The sequence below is a fragment of the Amblyomma mixtum genome, chromosome 5 (assembly GCF_055824585.1).
Source record: "Amblyomma mixtum isolate Tamu chromosome 5, ASM5582458v1, whole genome shotgun sequence".
NCBI lineage: Eukaryota > Metazoa > Arthropoda > Arachnida > Ixodida > Ixodidae > Amblyomma > Amblyomma mixtum.
In genome coordinates, this window is record NC_143016.1 from 88,113,117 (window position 1) to 88,133,179 (window position 20,063).

Here is a 20,063-nt window from a genome sequence, read left to right on the forward strand (position 1 = left end):
GCGCGCGTGCCGGATGCCAACCAGGAAACAAATGTCCCGCCAGCCACTTCCTCTGGAACAATAGTAGAGACATTGCAGCCGCTGGCGCCGACGGGTGAAATACCGCGCCGTGGTTAGGGGCGAAGTCTGCCCCACTCGAGCTGCGGTCCAACTATAAGCAGTGACGCCGGCGATTGGAACACGAGCTAGCGCACAGGCACGTGTGTGGTGACCGCAGTACATCCACAACGAGAAATCTGCAAAACAGACGTCCCGGTGAGTGAGGGAGGAGGGGAGGGGGGGGGGGGGGTTCAGTCAGCACAACAGTTCTTTTGTTATCGCCAGTGGTAGACGCGAAGATAGCGCGCGCGACGGGTGTTTTGTCGTTTCCCAGGATTACGATCCCAGGATCCCAGGATTACGATCAGAGCAGGGAAAGGGTTCAGCACTGACTATCTTGACTCGCTGGGCGTCGCAAAGCATAGCACACTGCACGACTCAGTAAAGTATAGGGAAAATCACGGTGCTCTAACTGGGCCTAAAGATGACAGAGGTGCCCGCGTCAGAAGCTCCTGAGCAGTTACACAACGCGTCTGACATCAGTAGGTGCGTCTCCTGCTGGCCAGTGAAGATTTTGTCCAGGTGGGGTGGGTAGTAGACGTTGTCGAAGACACGCTTTGGCCTTGTAGGCCTTGAAACAAGCGCTCTCACTGCTTTCGGAAGGGTGGGTGGGATGTGGGGTGGCTGGACTGTGGTACTATCTCTAGAAGATCTTCACCCTAGAAGAGGTTAAAAAGGAGTGGAAGTTCTTTTTTCTTTATTTTGTTTCTTGTCCGGTTACCGGAACGTCCTCTGTGTTTCCGTCCTTCTGCTACCAGCATCATCATGGCGGGCGGCGAGTACGTGCCAAGCTCCTGGTACTCGGCGCTTCGGGACAAGCCCTTCCCGACGCTGTACGGCGAGAACAGGACCCCTGTGACGGCGGACGTGCTCGAGGCTGGCCTCATCCTCGCCTTCTGCATCCTCACGTTCGGCTTCCTGCTCATCATACCCGGTGTCCGAAGTGGACAGGTCAGAAACTGCACGTTTTTTCGCTTGCTCATGCGGTCTTAGCAACGACGCCAAAAGGCCCGCAAAGCTCACGGAGAGCCGCGCTCTTGGCCTCAAAATGTAGAGTCCCGGCCATAATAACACGAAGCGCGCTTCGGCGATGAAATCCCTGTCAAGCCTTGCCTGATTAGAAGTACATTATTAATGTGTTAGCACATGCCGCCGGTACGCTCACGCATAAGCTAAAGAAACCATCATATTTTCTCTACGTAACACTTGAGGAATTTGCAAATGCTAAAGCATGCTCCCTAGTACTTTGGCCGCACCTGTACAAATTGACCACAGTTTACGCAAGAGCGACGGAGAGCTGAAACTCTGGTGCTTCTTTAGGTTCGGGAAGTGGCACCGGGCAAAAACCATATGTCGGAGACTAGCTATCACACGAAGAATAACGAAGAGCGACATCTCGAACTTCTTGTTAGCTTTGCATTCTGCCTGTAGGCTTGCTGCGCCGCCACAAAAACGAAGAAACATTAAAAAGAAAATACAAAACACCGCTGAAGAATTTGGTTAGGATTCTAATATCTTATAACTGGTACCGTTAGGTTCTGGTCAAATACAATGCCAGAGTACGTACATGCCAACTCATTCACTGCAAGATGCACACCAATATGGCTTCCGAATCGCCTATTTTCAGCAGTACACACAAGCAAGGATGTACTATCGGGGACAAAAGTGGTATACTCCACGCGGCGGGAGCCGGAGCAACGGAAAACTGCGTTGCAACGCCATCTACAGGCGGCATCTCGGACCCAGATAGCCAATCTGTAACCTTTATTTTTAGGAGGCATTTCACTTGGCTTGTTTCAATGTTTCAAAAATGCGCTGCTTCCGCGACAAGTTAGCCACGCGCGCGCGGGAATTTGATCGTATCATGACGGTGCGCGCGCCGGCTCCATATCTCGAACACGCGTTAAAAAAAAAGACACAAAATGAAAAGAGGACCACCAGATTGCTACTGCTGCGGCGCCGCTCGGAATTTTGGCGAGCAAACGAAACATTGCAACGAGTCAAGCGGCATGCCTGTTGATAATAAAGGTCACAGACTGGCCGTTTTCCGTAGGGAGCCTTCATGTGCTTTTTTCATGAAGGCTCCCCAGTTTTCCGTTGCTCCGGCTCCCGCCGCGTGGAGTATACCACTTTTGTCCCCGATAGTACATAAAACAGTACGCATTGGTTACGACATCCTCACGAACGAATGATGCCAGGCTATACAACATCCGTAGCCTGAAAGTTTGCGATAACACGCGCCTCTTCTGCACCACCGGCGTTTTGGTTGTGCTTCCACGCATGGGACAACCAAAAGGGACTGGCCTAATAAGTATCGACTTGAGCGGTATGCGTGTGGATCTGATTGTGCGATATTTCCTTGCTCAACTTTTTAGTCGCAAAGAAAGCCACACTAGATGCTTTACAATTGGCTGGTGTGCCGCGGAGCAGTGCATGCGACTTGTTTTTCCCACACATGCACTGTTGGCCTCTTTCCATGAAGAGTAGTTGAATACTACACGCTTGAAACTAATTCGCTTCTGCTGTTCCGTCACAACTTCACCGATTTCATGTCATCTCATAACATATTTTTTATTAATATATTTTTGCGTTAATATTTGTAGAGAATGTACAACCCTCAAAGATGCCCCTCTGTACCCATTATATGTTTGCATTATGCCCGCTTCGAGATCAAAAATGGTCGCAAAAAGTATAGGAGCAATACATCAACGTTTCGCCGGGTCTAGGACCCTTGCCTTCGCACAGAATACCTTTTATTGTGTCTTCTCGTGATCTGCGGGCCTTTTTTCTTCATCAGCAGAATAAGTTGAACTGCGTCAGCAGCAGAACAAACACATCTCTTAACATATGCAGCTAACCTAGACCTGCTCAAGCTGCGGCCACCTCATCCCCGCAAATTTCCTGATCTCATCCTCCAACCTGACTCTCTCCTGCCCCCTTCTACCTTTAAAGGACTATAGAGAACATAATTTTTGGATGCTTGTTTACTTCTTTGCAGTGATGCACCAGGCAATAGTAGACATGGATACCACGTGGCATTCGCGTAAGACAGATAAATATTTTGTAATCGAATTTCTCTCGTGCTGTTTCGGTTTGAGTTTCTACAGCCAAACGGTGCTTGTGACGTCAAAGTTGCGTATAGGTCAAGCGAGGCATGTCAAAACTGTGATATAATCGCTGCTTCGTCATTTTAATTCACTACAGCGCTAAAGCCAGCCTGCGTCAACAGCTGTAATGACAACGAGTAAGAATTATCGGTTATATTGTAGTTCTTACACGCCTCACGTGACCTCTAAAAATAATTTGACGTCAGAGAGCTGCTGAAACTAAAACCGAAACAACATAAGAGAAGAATTTCATTATAATTTATTAAGCAGCCGAGTTTAGTGTATCCATGTATAGTAATGTCGTATGCACCACCGCAAGGTATAAACAGGCCATCAGAATTGGGTGCCCGTACTCCTTTAACCTGTTTTGTAATCCACTCCGTCGGCAGAAAGGGCAATCGGCATCTGCTCCTCGCATTACATGCCCTGCCCGTGCTCATATCCTCTTTTTAATTTCATATATTTGCCTTTACCGCGCGCTTGGTGGGCGCCACTTACAGTGGCTACAGATTTTCACTGTGGCGTGCCCGTCATCAGCACACTTTCCACACCGTTCACTTAGCCAGCGCTGTGCATAACTCGCATGGGCCTTCCAGTTAAATTGGTGAAGTGTGCCTTTTCCTTCTACGTCTTGCTCCCGGGTTGTTCATGAATCCTAACCCAGATTATCCAAAGCAAGGAGGAGGGGGGGGGGGGGGGGGTCAGTCGTTTCTTGCATACCCTTTCTAAAGTGGGAGCAGGCCATGAAGCAGGATACTCCTCGATGCTCCGTCTTTGACAGTTTTCTACATACAGGGTTCTGTGGGCACGTGGATACACACACATTCCTTTTAGTGGAAGCAAAGGTGAGGACCCCATAAAACGTCCGGTAAGGAAAGCAGGTAGGCAAGGGCGGACAGGCAATACTTTGCACTTCCCAACTTCGTCATCTAGTTCTTGTCGCGTAGTCCAGCGAATGTAAACTATACGCACACATGTATGGCGGTTGTCTCTTTCTTTTTTTCCTTTTAGAAAGTAAACGTGCTGGTACGAGTCCTGGTGAGCCTTTTCATCGGTACCTTCATTTTGCGTAAGTGATAATGTTGCTACCTCTTAAGAGCAGTTTGCTGTAGTAGGATACAACTTTAAAAAACAGCAGTTGGAAGCAGTGAGCCATGGCTCACCAAGTACTGAGTTATTCCGCTAACCAGTCACAGCAGTAAACGAAATCAATATTTTAAAGTTTCACTCTAAACAAGTCGAAATCATACCGATCGTGATCATACCACTGTACCAGGAGACTAATATTTACGAAGCACTCTTTAACGGATGACAGTCGTTGCTGGCTAAGGTTGCGGTATGTCACAGCTCAGCGGGAGTGATTTGTTTCCTTGTCTCTTTTCTCTGGAGGGGGGTGGCGAGGGGGAGGGGTAGTTTTTTCGAATGTTCCCGAGCCTCAGCATATTTCAACATGGCTCCATAGTGTCTAGCTTGTGCCTGTTTCTCGCAGTGTGCAACTTCGGCCAAGAATGGGAGTATTCTAAGATCCGCGCGACCACACCGTACAAGGCGTTCAGCCACCAGGAGATCAACGCTGAAATTGAAGTCAAGATTGGTCTTCGAAGCGTCAACATCACGCTGAAAAGTGAGCACATTGTCCATACTTGCGAAGCGAAGCGGCGAAATCAAGTCTGTCAGCTACGCGGTGGTGGTTTGTGAGGTTTAACGTCCCAAAGCGACTCAGGCTATGAGAGACGCCGTAGTGAAGGGCTCCGGTAATTTCGACCACCTGGGGTTCTGTAACGTACACTGACATCGCACAGTACACGGGCCTCTAGAATTTCGCCTCCAAAGAAATTCAACCGCCGCGGCCGGGATCGAACCCGCGTTTTTCGGGTCAGCAGCCGAGCACCATAACCACTTAGCCACCGCGGCGGCTGTCAGCTACGCATTTCACCTACTGAGCTATGATAACAGAGCGATGAGGCAGTAATGTTGGCTAGTCGCATCAGGTGAAATTTCAAAAAAAAAAATAATTTTGTCGCCACTCATGCTCGTGCCTACTCAGGTGAAATTTTCCAGCTGGGAATATGCTGGTTCCAGAAGTACTGGTTTTTTAGCGCATTCCCACTGTCTGCTGGGACCAGTAGCTGCTGAAACAAGTAGCTTCTGGAACCAGAAGCTGCTGCAAACAACAGCTGCATTTAAGCACCGAAACATTTATCCTTTATTTGTCTGGATAAAACATTCGTCCATGTCCTTCTGCTTTTTGCCTTTCTGAGACGTAAAATGCTAAAGTGCCATTTCTCAAAAGTTCTTCACATGTAAAATTTAATGGAAACACTTGCAGCGTACGCTAAAATGTTAAATTCAACCTTCATGATCACATATATTTATTGCGAAATAGCGCAGAACTTCGAAACACATCCAGTAAGAAGCAACAGAAGCAACAACCGATCACTACAATACACACCCCTGCAATGAGGGTCTGATACTCACAATTAGATTAATACCATGGGATAATGCGTATAACCCGGTTATTCAGGGTGTCCCACAAGTGTTAGAAGTGAATGGTTAATAAGAAAAGTTTTGTAAATAGACTTTTTGCAGCCTAAGCAACAAAATGCTCGTCGTGACACGGACAGACAGGCTCCGGCTCTTCTCGAGAACGGTACTTCTAATGCTCTTGCAATAATATCCTGCTCCAGGGTCACAAAAGCCAGCTGGTCCGCCAGCTTGCGCGATGTTAGCCGGGCCCGCCACGTTGGGGGAAAGGGTATGGGTAAGGGGTGCAGTGAATGGCAACGGGGCCGGAGTTTTATATGAGCAAAGGGTTCAGGGCAATCTGGGCATGCAAGGTCGGAGACTTGAGAGGAAAGAAAGAATAGGAGTGAGGAGTGTAAGTGGAAAATTTCGTCTGAGTGAACCGTTTCAGAGACTCTCCTGAGCGCATCTGCTCGATTCAAGTGAGCATGTCACCGCCGGTACACTAAGTAAAAAAAAATTAAATGCGTACTATTATGGCAAGAAGATCGCTTTGGAGATTTCGAGTCGAACTATTTTTTAGAGTGCAAATCTTAGGCGCCCGTTCCTGTGTTCCTTGTAGTCGTAGTCGTCGGCGTAACACACCAGCTTACAGGTGGCGTGACAGGTGGCGTGATGGTAGGTAGTGGCAGAGCGAAACGCCACCTGCCATGGCGAGAGCGGAGGAATGAACAGCTGGAAGGTGGCTGCCAAGGGAAAATCCCGGAGGATGGCTAACAGCGTAACACGCCATCTGCCAAAGGTGGCATGGTAGGTGGCGTGTGAAGAGCTGCGCTAATTTCGCATTACCGACTATCGTAATAGCCTGCCAGATTTTTTTTTTTATTTGGCGCCGTTCAGTTACGCGTAGTACATATCCTTAGTTCTCGCACCACTGACAGGACACAGTAGGAGAGACCAAGGTCGCGGAAAGATTCCGTTAAACGTCTTACGACACGAAACAGTGAAGCAGCATTTACTCGAATTGAATCATAGCGACAGAATGATTCTGGCATAAAGTGCAAACATGTGCATCCTCTCTAATAAAAAAAAACGCACAGGACACTTGGTGGTTGTCCTGAGCAGTTTCCGCGCCTTGCTCTCGTACTTCCATGAAGGTATACTGCTACTCCGGGGCTTCGTAGAAAATGACAGAAACACGCAGCTTTCGATGCTATTAGAAATTCGAAACGCTGGTAGTACCTCAGAGTGCCAAAAGAGGAACCGAAAACGAGTACGGCTCATCGATAAATGACTAAGGTATATTTGGCAAAAGGTATGTTATATACGTATTCTTGAAATTTATTTATTTATTTATGTGCACATACTGCGAGCCATATCGTTGATGAAATGAAATGCCGCTCTTCCACATATTTACAGCTCATTTTACGAGCAGTCTGCTGATCAAACTTCCTCGTTGTGCCCTCCAGATGAAACCATCTACACCGGCACGGACGGAGACCAGGTGAACTACAACGAGCGGTTCTCTTGGGAGTGGGCGCAAGGCAGGCAGGGATTTGGGCCTCAAGGTGAGTGATCGGGGAACAACAGTGTCGGCCCTGTACCGACGTGCGTTTCAGTTTAGTTGGAGGATGTGTGATCCCGTATTTGACTTAAAGCCACCAAAAGTTTCCTATCATTTGACTTTTACGCAAGTCATTGCTCTATGTCCTATGCTCTGTGCGATGCAGGTAGAGGACTAATAAAATATTACAGCCGCTTAACCTCAAGGCACCTCTAGTGATCAGCGCCAGTCGATTCGCAAAAGGATTAACGGAACGATCGTCCCATTGCCACCGAACTGCCACTGATGAAACACGGATAGCCGCTGTAGCCCTATGAATGATTGGGCAGAATTCATTTCCTCGGCAACCCTTTGGCTGTTTTGAATGATCTGTTTATTCTAATCGCGCAGTGATTATTTGCTTATTAACATACATGAACGCGATAATTTGCACAGCTGGCCACTATAACCAGGACTTCCGAGAAGCTCAGGTGCGTGGCACGCCTCTGCCGATACTCTGGATCGCCGAGTACTTCACGTTCGACGGCGAAGGCATCCGCTTCGGCAGGAACTACCGCATCGCCGGCTGGTACACGCACATACTCATCTGGTGAGCCCTTCTCACTGCGCCTATACTTATACCACTTATTGAGAGATGCCAAGGAGGACAACCAAGAGACGGGCTGGAACCAACTGTGTCAGTTGCTGTGGAAGTGAAGCACAAAAGATGTTTGCAAACAGTCCTTATTTTCATTTCGAACGCCCTCGAAATCAACGGTTGAAATCAACGGCCAGACAAGCTTGCAGAAATATAAGCAGAGAATATAGATGTTATCCTGCTACAGGGAACGCTCGAATGTGCGCTAACGCTTTAAGCAAAAGCAGTGCTTTCTATAACAGCTCCTTCAATGCTTGGAACGTTATTCCGGAGCCCTCCACTACGGTACCTCTCTTCCTCTTTCACTCGCACCACCCTCCCCTCCCTCACGGCGCGGTTAGATGTTCACCGAGAAGTGAGGCGGTTACTGCGCCTTTACTTTCTTCGAAACCAATTGTCGTGTCCGGTCGCTGTGTTGAATGCAGCGAAAGACGCACACGGTACTCTAAGACTTCGTTTATTTAAAGCCGATGAGGGTGCGACCAGCGTCGACCGAGGCAGGAGCCGAACTGGCCGCCCGAAGAAAGGAGGGAGCGGAGAAGCGTCCACGGGAGGGAGTGGCTTCCCAAAACAGGAGGAGGATGCGGGGGCGCACCATGGGGGGGCATCTGGCGACAGCGTGCGACGAGGGGCAAGTGGTCGTTAGGAGGAGGATGCGAGTGGTCGTTAGGAGGAGGATGCGGGGGCGCACACACACAAAAGCAATAAGGGGACACAACACTTCCTTCCCCCTTAGAAAGTTGCCTGGTATCGTGCAGGGGGTCGGCGCTCACGCGTGGAGGCGCGCTGGCTTTGTGCGCTCGGGGGAGAAACACTTGTAGGCTGGCTGTTGTTCGCTGTGTCTCCTAGGTCTGTCCTGGGCGAAGTCTCTTCTTCCGGGAAGAGGTGCCAGGCTATGTGGGAAGATGGTGCACGTGTTCTCTCCGCTGGCGGACAGCTCTCAGACGGCGTCGTAAATCTACGCAGCTGGTTGAGATGTCGGCGTGCTACTGTGCCATGTATGTTGACGAGCCAAGAGCGCAGGCCTATGCGTCTGACAATTGTAGCTTCCTCCCAGCGTGGCTTTTTCAGAAACTGTCGGGCGAGGACGCGCTGCCCCTCATTAAGCGTGCCGCAGCGCGGAATTGCTTTTTCTTCCCGGAACGTCTCTGCCTTTGGCTCGGGGAGGATGGCTGTGAGCTGGGTTCGCATTTCACGCTCGAACATCATTTTCGAGGGGGTCTCGCCTGTTGTGCTCTGAACCGTCGTGTGCTGCTTGAAGAGAAAGCGCGCAAGGCGGCGCTGCAGCGAGCCTGTCTGATCTCTTTCAAGGGCGCGTTTTAGCTCGGCTACGTAGCGCTCGGCTTGTCCGTTTGTCGCTGGGTGGTAGGGGGCCGATGTAACTGATGAGATCCCGTTGTCGCGATAAAACTTGAGGATCTCCGCAGACACAAACGGTGTTCCGTTGTCCGACACTACCTTGCGCGGCAGGCCGAACGTTGCAAATAGTGATCGGAGGTTGTCAATGACTGCTGCCGAAGTCGTCTGTCCCATTTGCCTTATCTCAAGCCACTTTGTGTAGGCATCTACGACCACAAGGAAAGTGCAGCCCTCAATTGGTCCTGCAAAATCAATGTGCAGTGTGTGCCATGGTGTGTCTGGCTTTTCCCATTCTGGGACAGGAGCTTTCGGCGGGGCGCTCCGGCTGCTCTGGCAAGGCTTGCATTCTCGCACCACTGTTTCGATGTCGTTGTCAATGCCAGGCCACCACATGTAGCTTCTGGCACACTTTTTCATTGCAACGATGCCCCGATGTCCGGCGTGGATGAGAGACATAGCTTGTGCGCGTAGTTCTCTCGGCATCACAACTCGGGACCCAAATATGATGCAGCCGCGATGGGTGCTCAACTCTGTAGCTCGCCTGCGGTAAGCGTCGAAGTTGTCCCCTTTGAGTTTATGCACGTTGCCTTGTTGAACAGCTGTGTAAACTAGCCGGAGAGCTGCGCACTTCTGCGTAGATGCTGCAACTGTGCCTGCTGTAAGCGGAGGTTCTGGCAGTGCTTCGAACATCAGAACGTCTCCTGGTGGAAATGGTTCGTCAACAGTTGCGTCTAGTGGCAGACGGCTTAGCGCATCGGCGTTTTGATGTTTACTCCCATTGCGGTAGACCAGAGCGTAGTCGTACGCTGAGAGTTTGATGCACCAACGTGTCATTCGCGGAGACAAAGTTGGTGGCATAGGCCTTTGTGGTCCCAGAATGCCCAATAGCGGTCGGTGATCGGTTATAAAGGTCACCTTCCGGCCGGCAATGTACTGGTGAAAATGTGTCGCCGCGTAGACGATGGCTAGCCCTTCTTTGTCAAGTTGCGCGTAGTTGCGTTCTGCTTGCGACAACGTACGTGAGGCGAAGGCGATGGGAGCTTCCCTTCCTTGCTCGTCAGTTTGCGATAGAACCGCGCCGACTCCGTACGGTGATGCGTCGCAAGCCAAAAGCAGAGGCTTCCTTTCGTCGTAGTGGCGGAGGACTGTACATCTTCGAATCAGGTCTTTCAGGGCATCGAATGACTGCTGATGGCGTGGCGACCATGTCCATGTCACATCTTTCCGAAGGAGTTGGTATAAGTCGTTGGCCACGGTAGCTCTTTGTTCCAAGAACCGGTCGTAGAACGTCAAGAGTCCGAGAAAAGCCTGTAGCTCCTGCTTGTTTGTTGGAGCTCGTGCTTCTGTGATCGCTCGCACTTTGTCCTCGGTAGGGTGAATGCCTTCCGCATCAATTCGGTGTCCCAGAAATTGCACCTCTGGCACCGCAAAACAGCACTTCGATTTGCTTATGCACAAATTAGCGTTTGCTAGCCTTTCGAGAACGAGCTCTAGGCGCACTGCATGCTCTTCAGTGGAAGTGCCACTGATGATGACATCGTCAAGGTAGACACAAACTCCTGGGATGCCCTGAAGCACTGTCTCCATGAATTTTTGAAATATGGCCGGGGCTGCAGCTACGCCAAAAGGCAGTCGCTTGACTTTGTACAAGCCTTTCAGTGTGTTAATTGCCAATAATTCAGCAGTTGACTCGCTCACCTTCAGCTGCTGATACGCCTGGGTGAGGTCCAATGTGCTGAAGACTCTTGCGCCACGTAGTACACTGAATACTTCTTCAGGTGTCGGTAGCGGGTAAGAGGACGCTTTAGTCGCAAGATTGACGGTGCTCCGGTAGTCTCCGCAGAGGCGTATGGTTCCGTTCTTCTTGCGAACTACGACAAGTGGTGTGGCCCATTCTGAATGCTGCGTCGGCTCGATGACACCTTGCTGCTCCAGTTTGTCCAACTCTTTTTCAACTGAATCTCGGAGAGCAAACGGCACCGGCCTGGCCTTCAGAAATTTGGGTTGCGCGTTGTCCAACAACTCCAGTGTGACCGGGGGCCCTTCGTTTCCTGGAATCTCTTCCGAGAATACTCTTTCGTATTTCTCTTGCAGTTGCTCAACCATGTTCTGGCTCGGCGTCTGGTGTATGCCGCATATCATCACGCCTAGTGGAGAAAACCAGTTTCTCCCTAGAAGGCTTGATCCTGTGCCCTTCACAACAAGCAGAGGTAGCGTATGGGTCTGGCCGTTGTAGTTAACCTGCACGTTGGCAGAGCCCAATAGTGGCAGATTCTGTCCTGACCACGTTCGCAGGTGCGTGTCGTCTTGTTGCAGGGCGGGTGCGTCAGATGGCCATGAAGTTCGGAACGTGTCCTCACTGATCAGAGTACAGGCTGCGCCGGAGTCCACCTCGAACTTAATCAGCTGGTGATGTACGCTTACTTCTGTAAAAATCTTCGGTCGCGTGCCGAGATTCATGGTGTTCAGGTCGTACAACACAGATGGTGTTGCTGATGTTGTTCCATGGAGATCAGATAGCGGCGTATTCTCTGAGGCGTTGACGCTGTGATTAGGCTGGGAAGGTGACTTTATCTTGGCAAGTCTCCGTTTCGTAATGCATGCTCTTTCGATATGCCCTCGCTTGTGGCAAAAATTACACGTGGCTGACTGGAATCGACATCCCTGGGGGTTGTGTTGGTCGTCACACCGCCAGCAGCGTTGTGCCTTTTTGACCGATTTTACAACAACAGAAGGCTTGCGCACCTGGTTGCTTGTCTGGTGTACCGGCTCGGTGTTCCGGCGAATCCCTCTCTGCTGGTGACCGGCTCTCTCCGCTCGAACGGCGATGTCGTAAGCTTTGCTGAATGTGAGGTCCTTCTCAGCGAACAGGCGCTGCTGCAGTGACTCATCACTCAGTCCGCACACAAATCTGTCGCGTAACATCACGTCCAAGGGAAGCATGGTAGTGTTAGCAGAAGAAGCTGCGTCTCCCTCCTGCCCGGTAGCTGTTGTCGACAGCGTTCCAAAATTGCAGTCGGCAGCGAGCTTCTTGAGCGCGGCTACGTAGGCGCTCACAGTTTCTCCTCCCAGTTGATCTCGTCGTTGGAAGTGAGCCCGGCTGTAGACCTCGGATGGCCTTGGGTCGTAGTGCTTTTGCAGCGCTTTTACGATGTCGTCGTAAGACACTGCCGCTGGTGTGCTTGGCTGAATAAGGGCGCAGACAGTATCGTAGGTCTGCTCCCCGCACAGCGTCAGCAGGTTGGCCCTCTTCAAGGCTGGGTCTGTGATGTTGTTAGCTTCAAAGTAGAACTGAAGGCGTCCAACCCACGATGACCACGATGAGCCGTTGAACTCTGGTATCTGATTGGGAAACCCTCGCGTAGCCATGGCTTGTCAATAGCGTTGCGTAGCGCGGGTCGAATCCACTTTCTCGTCGCCACTGTCGTGTCCGGTCGCTGTGTTGAATGCAGCGAAAGACGCACACGGTACTCTAAGACTTCGTTTATTTAAAGCCGATGAGGGTGCGACCAGCGTCGACCGAGGCAGGAGCCGAACTGGCCGCCCGAAGAAAGGAGGGAGCGGAGAAGCGTCCACGGGAGGGAGTGGCTTCCCAAAACAGGAGGAGGATGCGGGGGCGCACCGTGGGGGGGCATCTGGCGACAGCGTGCGACGAGGGGCAAGTGGTCGTTAGGAGGAGGATGCGAGTGGTCGTTAGGAGGCGGATGCGAGTGGTCGTTAGGAGGAGGATGCGAGTGGTCGTTAGGAGGAGGATGCGGGGGCGCGCACACACAAAAGCAATAAGGGGACACAACACCAATTTTCATTTCTTCTTCAACCTAGTGACTCTACGGCAACCTGGCCTGGGGAAAGGTGAGAATTAGGGACGACGGACGCATGCAGCCATCTTCTATCTTTGTGCATCGCACAGTGGTCGTTGTCGTCAATTCCGCGGACGCGGTTGGTTGCTGTGACGCGTGCTTTAACCCGACGTGATTAAAAGGGTTCCGTCCACCGGAGAACCTGGCGTAGTCGTCGTCGCCGGTGCGGGCGGAAAAGCCAAGTTGGTCGAAAGGGCCGTGATGTCAGACGTGGAGCTGTGGAATGACAAGTGGTTAAAACATAATAAAACTGGGGATTGGAAGGCTTCGACATGACTATAATGCCATTATGCGATATAAGTATTTAAAATAAACGTTTTGCGCTGAAAAGAAAATTAGAATAATCGAACCCTTCGCTCTTCGGTTGCGAGTCAGACACGCTAGGCGCAGGCACGTTCATACGGCTTGGTTAAAGCGGGGCTTAATACGTATGTCATTTGATCTTTCACATAATAAGGAAACCGTGTATTGTCTGCGTGCGCAAGAGGAGCCGCTAACGGGACCTACTAACATTGCGTCATGCGTTTAAGGGCTGAGCTTAAGTGCCCCCCCCCCCTTTCTGTTTTTTTTTCTTTCAATCTTTCCTCTCACATCTCTTTCAACTCGCATCTCTCTGCAGGCGGCAGTGACTGTGGCTCAGCTGGAGTCAGTCGACAGGACCGTGCACTTTACTCTTCATTCTTCTTTCAGCCTCAACTACAACAACACGGCGCGAGCTTCCCAGCAAACCAAAAACCTCTTAGAGACGTCTTGCTAGACGTCTCTGAGAGGTTTTTGGTTTGCTGGGTTGCACACGCTCAAACGACAGCTTGTTCCCACATGCGCAGGACCGCGTTCCCTCTCTGGGTGGTGAGCAACCTGGTGTTCTTCAGCGTACTCTGGTACGGTGCCTGCTTGCTCATGCTGACCGGCGCTTGCCTCATCACCGGCACCATCGTGTATGCCAGCGTCAGGAACTTCATTCCTCTGGAGGTGCCCTTCTACGACCACGACCACCTCGTCATCATCCGGATGCACTACGGCTGGTGCTTCTGGATGAACCTCGTGAACGGTGTGTGCGCAGTGTCTGCGAAGATTACGTCCCTGTCATATTTGTGAGAGGAAAACTCGCGCAAACATTCTTTATTGGCTCAATTAAGAGGCTCAGAGTTCAGTTATGCTAAGCTAACCTGGTATCGTGCTGTCGTTACTTGCCTGCAAAAATTAACTGATATCCGTGGCAGTCACCAAACTAGACGCCAAGGCAGTCATGTTGGTAAAAGCGCGAAGACGGGATGACGTCTTCGCACCTTCTGTCGACGTCATCTGTCGTCCCATGTTCGCGCTGTTACCAACATGATCGTGAACCGACAATCCCGACTCACCGCTCTTATTGCCGTCAAGTGACTGCGAAGTATAGCTTACCGTACAAGGGCCCCTTCCCGCCCCGTCCTCTTATCCGATAAAAAGAAAGGAACCAGAAACAGCGAAACTAATAAAAAAATTATTCTCGTCAATCAATCGCTAATTAATCCACCTGTCGTCTCGCCCGCAGGCTTGGTATGCCTGATCGCCGGTGCTATAGTGCTGTTCATGGACCTGCGCTTCCCGGACATCATCGCCGCATTTTTCGACATCGACATCCTCCAGGACTACGAGGAGATTTACGACGGTTGGTGACCGTTGCCTATTTTTGGGTGCTCTTAAAATATCTAATGACGAAGCGTTGGAAATTTTGGAAAAGCGCTGGAAGCGTTGGAAAGCTACACCCTGATTTCCCGTCGTCTCCGCTGTCGCTGACCTTTCAAATGACTTAGTTTCGTATTTACGTTCTTGGCATTTGCGATGGTGACGTTCGCATCGTCATCGCAGTCTACTTATTACTGGCAACCTTAAGCACTTGTCGCATATTTTATTGCAGAGCCCGTGGGCTTGGTGAAGGTAACCACCGACGAAAAGATGCCAGCGGCTACCGATACTGCCCTTCTTTCACCGAGCAACTCCGTGCCGGACTACGGGACAGATGGCCCCGACTACGTGAGTTGACGCGCTTGAAGCTCATAGAGTATGAATTTAGTTGAGAATAGTAGTGCAAGCCAAAACGGCCGAAGGGCGACCCCACACGTATACTTGTACCGTATAGCATGAAAATACGCCGTAGCAGAGGCTATGCGGTATTGTCCATAAGCGTGTGTAGTGCCGTTCACTTAACCGCACAGGTGCGGAGGGGGTAATTCGGTAGTGCCCATCCACTGGCACCGTGTCAGCAGGACTTTGCCACGCAGCGAAGGAAGCTGGGTAGGGGGTATTTTTGATTAATAGGAAGAGTGCTCGAAAAATATTCATGCCTGATATTTCCCCCTTCATCCGTACACCCATACATTCCGTGACCTCCAGAGTCACGAACACGGTCAACCCTCGGAATCCGTGGCGTAGCCAGAAATATTTGGAGGGGGGAGGGGGGTGTTATTCACTGCCGGTAAAAATAAAAAAGGAGAGCTTAGTGGCGCCATCTGGTTTTCAAAACAGGAACCATATTTGCTAACAAGACGACGCTGTTCTTATTTTCATTTATATATTTTTCTATATTGACGCGATGTGTAATTGCATGGACAAAAAAAAAGGCCGAAAGGAGGGGGGAGGAGGGGGATGCAGCGCTCAGAAAATTTCGGGGGTGTTCTGACACCGTAACACCACTCTGGCTACGCCCCTGCTCGGAATCACACGTAAGGTAGCGTGACACGTTGCGTAGTCACCTGCAGATATAACCTGTCTCGTGGATGCATGCAGGAGGCGCCCGCCCTGCGCAAGCGCAGCGCCTACAACCGCTACCAGGTGGTGTCGGTGCGCAAGCCGGCCCCGGCACCGCGCAGGCGGCCCGCCGTGCCGGCCGTCGTGCAGGAGGAAGAGGAAGACGACAACCCCATCTACGAGAACACGATGCAGGCCACCGACAGGCAAGTTCAAACCGCAGCTACTCTGAGTAGAGGTGGTGGTGGTGAAAACATTTAATTGCTGAAATAGGGTTTGGGAGCCACAGAGTGGCCCCGCTACATGGTCGGCGTCCCTAGTCCGGGACACCGCATGACAATGCCCCGTCTCTCGCCCGTTTCACCAGAGCCCTTTGGGACTCAAACGAGGAGCATTTGAGGAGGGCAGTCTCCCATGCCTCTCTGGAAGGGGTAGGGGAAGGGGGGAGGCGGGGATTCTGAGTACATGCCCACACCATGTGGAAGATATCACAGGTCTCCCCACAGTGCGGGCATCGCCCATCCGTGTTAGGATCGTAATGTTTTAAGATTGCAGGACAGAGTACTGTACCTGTCTGCAGGCGCCTTAAAGTTCGCTCCTCCGTCTTACTCAGCCCCTTTGCAGGGGCCGGGAAAAGGCGGTGGTTGTCGCTATAATGCGTTATTATTTCCCTGAATCGCAGCAGCGGCTGGTTAGTCTCCGAGCCAGAAGAGCTGGGATGAGGAGCCCGGTGAATAAGCGCTCGGGCAGCCGCGTCAGCGGCCTAATTACCTCGTAAGCCCTGATGGCCAGGAGCCCATATGATTCTTTGCGGTGCTGGATCAGTGGCAGTCCGTCTTAGAATGCAAGCAGCTAAGGGGGAGATCTCCCCTGCCAAGTAATGATCACATGCTTTTCGGGAGTCCGTAATGATGATTCTCGAATTGGCGTGGGCGGCAGCAAGCACTATCGCTTATACTTCCTCGGCTCGCATTGAATTCGGGGCTCGAAAAGAGGAGGAAGGTCGGCGGATAAGGGTGCACGAGGCAGTGGAAGAAGAGGAAGGTAAAAAAACGTGTGGTCTTGGATTTTAGGTATACAGGCATTTCACTTGGCTGCAAATTTTTTTCATGGATACAGGCGAAAGAAATGTTTGCTGGACGTTTGTACGTTTGTGAAATGTCTGCACGTCCGGATAGACGTTTAGTCTACATTTGCTGGAAGCAATACCAGACGACTGGGGGCGCTGCGTGCGTGCGCGCGCGCGCATTCGTGCACTTCTCCTGTACGGAGATGCCTTGTGGTGATTAGACATCGCTTAGCTCATTGTATTACGAGGTCAAACCCTTCGATCTTTAGTGCCTCTCTGCCATTTTGCCTTTCCCTCTCCCCTGGTGCGACCTCTCGTGCCTTTCTCACTTTAAAGAAATCTCCCCTCTCTCTCTGTCTCTCTGACCCCTGGCCCATGTTTGTACGTGCGGTGTGAGCCTGAAATATGACGCGCTCTTGCAACGGGGCCCAAGGCCATGCGTTTAGGCGGCACCACATGATATACCTCAGACACAGTGGACAAATGGTTGAAGCAGACGCCTTCAATTTCAAGGCAGTTTGGCAGGGTTCGTGGCTCAAACCATTACCCTGATATAATCCTTTGGAAACGTCTTCCATTGCAGGTACGACGCAAGTTCCAAGGAGCACATCCTCATGGACACGCTCAAGCGATAGGCCTAAGAGGAGCGGTGAGGCAGGCAGCGCTGCCGCGACAAGCATTGCTGAAGACCATATCGACGCACTTGGCTTTGGGAATGAGAGAAACTCGTGGCGCACGAGGGGCAAACTTTTGTCGCCAATTTTTGAAAGGAAAACGTCTGAGAAATACATGGATCAATTGATCAAATGGGGCCGCTCCTCCCCAACCACACCTTCCAAAAGTAACCCATAAATCCGCCCCTTCAGCACACACCATTGTCTCTCCTTCCAGCTCGACCATTTGCACAACAGGAAGCAAATGCTTGTAACAAGATTTTGTTCTTCTTTTGGCTTGCAAGAGAAATTTATTCAATAAAAAAAATTATGTAGTGCACTAAAGTCTCCTTATACATGCGGAAATGCGAAAGCTGTGCGCGGTCCGCCATCAGCGCCATCTGCAGGTCCAGCGCCGTACATTGCGAGGGGGGTTTTCAGTGGGTGCCGCATGATGGCGCATGTTTACGCTAAGTTGCGTAAATGGAGAAACTCAGTGGAAACCCCCTTGAACACCATAGAGTTAATATAACGTTGAACTCCACCTTCGTCCGTGCCGCGAAGAAAAGTGACTTCAATACCACATGACGTTCCTTATATTGCCAGCCACTACAAACGCGGCAAAGTGCACATTGGCTGGCAGTTTAAAGGAAGTTTTTACGTTTTAATTAGAGTTTTTAGAGGCAATATTAAATTTTCAAAATTTAAGCCCGACATTCATATGCTGTAACACAACAACAGATCACAAAAATCGTCGCAGGTTCTACGGCGTGCAGTATTTTGGCTTTGTGGGTAGCCTTGAACCGAAACGAGTTCTTAAATAGCACTTCAGTGACGCTGATCTCTCCGCCTCATTAGAAAACATTACCTGCTTGCCTGCTGCGCGCGCGCGAATGCTGTGAGAACTACGAGTTCTCGGCATTCCGACCCGTAATTTCTTTCTTCGTTTGCTGCTATTAACAAACATGAACATCCGAGCTGTGGTGTAGCCCTAAGGCTGAGAACAGAATAGAGCGCCAGGCAAAAAAAAAAACAAAAAAAAACGAGGAGGCCGCTATAAAGCTAACGCCATCGAGAGCTTGCGCTACCGTCGGTGTCCACTCGCAAAGCGGAAAGTAAAGAAGTATTTCATATTCGTTTCAATCCTAAGCAGCCCGTAGCACCAAACTACTGCAGGCTCTAGCACCCAAGACAACTTTCTTTTGTAGAAAAAGTCATTGTTGGGTTAATAGATATGACTTTCTGACTTCAGTTACGGAATTGTAAAGCGCCCGCTATAATTACAAGTTGAACATATAATTTAGGCATCTTTTGCTAATTATCCGATGAATTTTGCTCTATGGCGAGTTCCTAGTGGTCACAAAGCCACATAACCTCAGAGAAGATCACAAAATATCCTCAAGCAATGCGCCCTTTTTTTTATAAAATTTCACGCAGCAATAACAAAATATTAAAGATATGGTTCGCCAGGAAAGTATTTTTATTCAACACCGTGAAAAGACATACAGGGAATACTGTATACGTACTGATGACACACGAACCATGATGTGACATTGAACTATCTGCAGTAAAACCTAATGGCAGCTAAAGACTCATTGTCTTCATTAGTTCTCTTTGCGACACGTGGCTTCTGCAAATGCATTAATTACAAACGTAAAATTCATATCTTTATGTATTATGCATTCTTTTTCTATGGTCAGCACCCCTAAGATCGATAGCCAGGTATGGCTTATTATGGAGCGTAGAGACGTTTTTAGCTTTAAGTTGGAAAAGATCTTGTGCATGATGAAACCGGCACACGGATCGTGAGGAACAAGCGAAAGATAACGCTGAGGTTTAGGAGGGACTGAAATAAGTTTCATGTGGCGATAATTTCAGCAACTTTTTTGTGGCCCACATCTTCGTGATATCAGGGTGCTTTCCGACGGCCCTGGGGTGTCTTCGCAGCCAAAAGATCTTTCTGAATATTTTATGCAGATTTCATGAAGAAACTCTGCTATTACTTTTGTTCCCTTGTGGCATTGTCGTGTAACGGCATATTTCCCCTCAACACAAGCGACCAGGCCGCGCTACTGTGGACCATGCTGCAGTGAGGAGAAATGGTTTGGTTTGGTTTATTGGGGTTTAACGTCCCAAAGCAACTCAGGCTATGAGGGACGCCGTAGTGAAGGGCTCCAGAAATTTCGACCACATGGGGTTCTTTAACGTGCACTGACATCACACAGTACACGGGCCTCTAGAATTTCGCCTCCATCGAAATTCGGCCGCCGCGGCCGGGATCGAACCCGCGTCTTTCGGGTCAGCAGCCGAGCGCCGTAACCACTGAGCCACCGCGGCGGGGCGAGAAGTGAGCTAACAGAGTGTCAAATCGGTCATCCACTGTGTGTTATGCTTACTACCTAAATGAGGGAAACTGAAGATCCACTCACCCAACACCAGAAATGTCCTCCGCCTATGGGTTCAACGTGCCGGCAAACCCACCTACAGCCTGCAGACCCTGCGCACTTCGGTTTTCAACATCA

General features: G+C 50.4%; 1 protein-coding gene across 1 annotated transcript; it reads left to right on the forward strand.

Annotated features, from left to right (window-relative positions):
* The first annotated feature begins 51 nt into the window (after nt 1-51).
* On the forward strand, nt 52-17,870 carry LOC149342926 (dual oxidase maturation factor 1-like). Its single transcript, XM_089545451.1, has 11 exons — nt 52-255; nt 858-1,050; nt 4,218-4,275; nt 4,696-4,830; nt 7,139-7,237; nt 7,669-7,822; nt 13,917-14,140; nt 14,624-14,740; nt 14,990-15,105; nt 15,859-16,025; nt 17,472-17,870. Exons 2-11 carry the CDS (start codon nt 865-867, stop codon nt 17,521-17,523), a joined length of 1,308 nt encoding a protein of 435 aa, XP_089401577.1. The 5' UTR covers nt 52-255; nt 858-864; the 3' UTR covers nt 17,524-17,870.
* Nucleotides 17,871-20,063: the final 2,193 nt, after the last annotated feature.

Excerpts from the sequence above, each read along its gene's own strand:
- LOC149342926 (XM_089545451.1), top strand. The coding sequence starts at position 865 with ATGGCGGGCGGCGAGTACGTGCCAAGCTCCTGGTACTCGGCGCTTCGG. Across the intron at positions 14,141-14,623 it reads CTGGATGAACCTCGTGAACG|GCTTGGTATGCCTGATCGCC; the intron begins GTGTGTGCGCAG and ends TCTCGCCCGCAG. Across the intron at positions 14,741-14,989 it reads CTACGAGGAGATTTACGACG|AGCCCGTGGGCTTGGTGAAG; the intron begins GTTGGTGACCGT and ends ATTTTATTGCAG.